General features: G+C 39.6%; 1 protein-coding gene across 1 annotated transcript; it reads right to left on the bottom strand.

Moving 5' to 3' along the window:
* Window positions 1-508: 508 nt before the first annotated feature.
* Window positions 509-1,978, bottom strand: LOC100672399 (olfactory receptor 11H6-like). The gene has a single exon (XM_003422830.3). It carries the CDS (start codon window positions 1,475-1,477, stop codon window positions 509-511), a length of 969 nt encoding a protein of 322 aa, XP_003422878.2. The 5' UTR covers window positions 1,478-1,978.
* Between the last annotated feature and the right edge of the window lie 818 nt (window positions 1,979-2,796).

Below are 2,796 nucleotides of genomic sequence, written 5' to 3'. Positions count from 1 at the left end.
CCATACAGATGCTTGGTAGTAAGGAAAACACAAGTGAAAAATCACTACTATTTTAGCCACATACACTGGTCCTTGGTCTTTAAATAAAGCAATTAAATTTTTTGAGAGTACAGTGAGTAGATGCAACATTTCTCTATAGGAGAACTTGCAGTTGGAAGGAAAAATGTAGTTGATAAATTGTAAATACATAAAATAGCATTGGGTAAAAGCCAAGATAGAATTTAGCAACATGAGTCTTAGTTCTCGTACATAAAAACTTGATTAAGTTAGTTTCAGGATTTTAAAACTATGTCAAAAAAGAGAAATGATACATTTGTGCATTAAAATTATGCAGACCTTTCCTACAATGGATTCTGTGGATTTTCTACGCTTTTGAGACCAATTCTCTTTGTGTAAAAAGAGTCACACTTTTCTGACAAGGAATCAAACATTCAGACATCCCCAGAAGATAGTATTTAAATGAGAAAAATTCTGTACTTCTTAGAGAGTAATGATAGAAAAATTTGTATCATCTCTCTATATTTTTAGTAATTACTTTTGTTGGTGCTCTTAGGACTTTATTTAGTGCATCTTTCATAACTTTGTTCCAGAGGCTATAGATAAGAGGATTAAAGAATGGGGTTGCCATACAGTAAAACAAGGTCACAAATTTCTGTGTCCCAGGATGACTCCTGGACCCTGGGCTCACAAACATTACCATGACTGAGCCATAGAATAGGGACACCACTAGGAAATGGGAGGCACAGGTAGAGAAAGCTTTGTTCCTGCCTGAGCCAGCTGGAACTCGTAGTACAGCTCTTAAAACCAAGGAGTAGGACCCAAGAATGTAGAGGAAGGTGAGGAAGATGATGAGAGAGCTGACAGTGGCACAAGTCAGAGTAGTTTTGGGAACTGGGGCACAGGAAAATGCCAGTAATGGTCCAAGGTCACAGAAAAAGTGGTCAATGATGTTAGGGCCACAGAAGGGCACCCGAGACATAAGAATTGCCGGCACCAGTATGGATAAAAAGCCACCTATCCAACAGAAGACTACTAATTGAGCACATAGGTGATAGGTCATTATAGTGGGATAGTGCAAAGGTCTACAAATAGCAAGAAATCGATCAAAGGACATTGCAGACAGAAAGTAGCCCTCTGCAGCATACATGGAGAAGAAGAAGTAGAACTGGAGCAGGCAGCCAGCATAGGAGATGCTCTTAGTCTGGGAGATGATGTTGGCCAACAATTTGGGCACATCCGAACTGACATAGCAGATCTCCAGGAAGGAGAAGTTGGCCAAGAGGATGTACATGGGTGTGTGGAGTTTCCTGCTTGACCACACTGCACAGATGATGGACAAATTCCCCATGAGAGTCAGGAGGTAGATGAGGGAGAAGAGCACAAAGAGGAGGATCTGGATCTCTCTGTGGTAGGGGAAGCCCAGGAGGATGAACTCACTCACAGACCCAGAGATATTACTGGCTTCTGAGATACTCATTCTAATCTGTGGAGGGAAGCAACAACAAAGTCCATTGTATTAGCCATTTTATCTCTCTCAAAATTTATATTCATGTTTTCTGACTCATAGACATTCCTCTGATACACTTTCATGGACAGGTCCCATATGGTTCTGAATTCAATAACTCAGCTGTCAAGGATCTGGGTCAGTCCAACAAGATTACAATTCTAGGAGGATCTGGCTCAATGTGTTATTATACGCTCCCACTGCCCCCACTATGTCAGTCTCCATTTTTTAGAGTATAATTTTTACTAACATCACATAATGTAAGGCCCAAACTCTTTTTTGTTTGTTTGAATTTAATTCTTTGATCTATACTTTCATGATATAAACTCTTATACATTTATTTCCTTCTTGTTGCCAAGAAAATTTTGTATAGTACTTTGGAAAATGCCCAGGAAAGTGAAAATTGAATTGGGTCAGTAAAAAGGAACATCTTACTTATTATGTTGTAATTTATGATATTTTGGGGAGATCTGCACTGCATAGGTCTATTGGTAGAACAGGGTGTTGAGGAGGCTGCCACAGATTCCATTTTAGCCTGTCCATAATAACTTCTTATGCTAGTAAATCTTGTTGCCATCGAGTTGATTCTGACCCATGGCGACCATATGTGTGTTACGGTAGAACTGTGCTCATAAGATTTTCAATAGCTGATTGATTGGTAGATTGCTAGGCCTTTCTTCTGAGGAGCATCTGGTGGACTTGAACAGCCAACCTTTCGTTTAGTAGCCCATTGCTTAACCATTTGCACCACCCAGGGTTACATTAACTTCTTATAGTTGATACTTAACAGCTTCTTGTTGAACAACACTTAATTTGGCACAGAAAAAAAGGAACCTAGTTGGATTCACTCTTTTATTAGAAGACTCTGGCCCTCAAACAGAAAAACAGCAAGAGGCAAATGGAGAAACATCTGTTGATTAACTCAAATGCCTCTCATTACTGCGCTCGTGATGAATGATCTCACATAAAAGACAATTACAGAAGAAACAAAAGCATGTATTTAACTCTAAAACTATGAAAGGAATAGCAGTGTCGAATGTTAGTGTCAGAAGGGATCTCGGGGATTGTCAAGCTCAATCTCATATTACTAAAACTGATATGACCAGACAGGTTAGATTTATCCAAGGCTATCTTAGCTGTTGGTAGGAGAAACAAGCCTAAAATTTGGGTGTTTGGACCTTCACTGAAGGCCTTTTCCCATAAGCTTCTGCCGCCATGGGTCTCTATTTTCCTGTCGGCTCGAATGGATGCAAATTTATATTGTACATACTAAGCAAAGCTGCCAATCACAA

This window comes from Loxodonta africana, chromosome 10 (genome assembly GCF_030014295.1).
Source record: "Loxodonta africana isolate mLoxAfr1 chromosome 10, mLoxAfr1.hap2, whole genome shotgun sequence".
Lineage (NCBI taxonomy): Eukaryota > Metazoa > Chordata > Mammalia > Proboscidea > Elephantidae > Loxodonta > Loxodonta africana.
The sequence above is the reverse complement of the archived record's forward strand: the minus strand, read 5'-3'. Positions and strand labels throughout refer to the sequence as shown.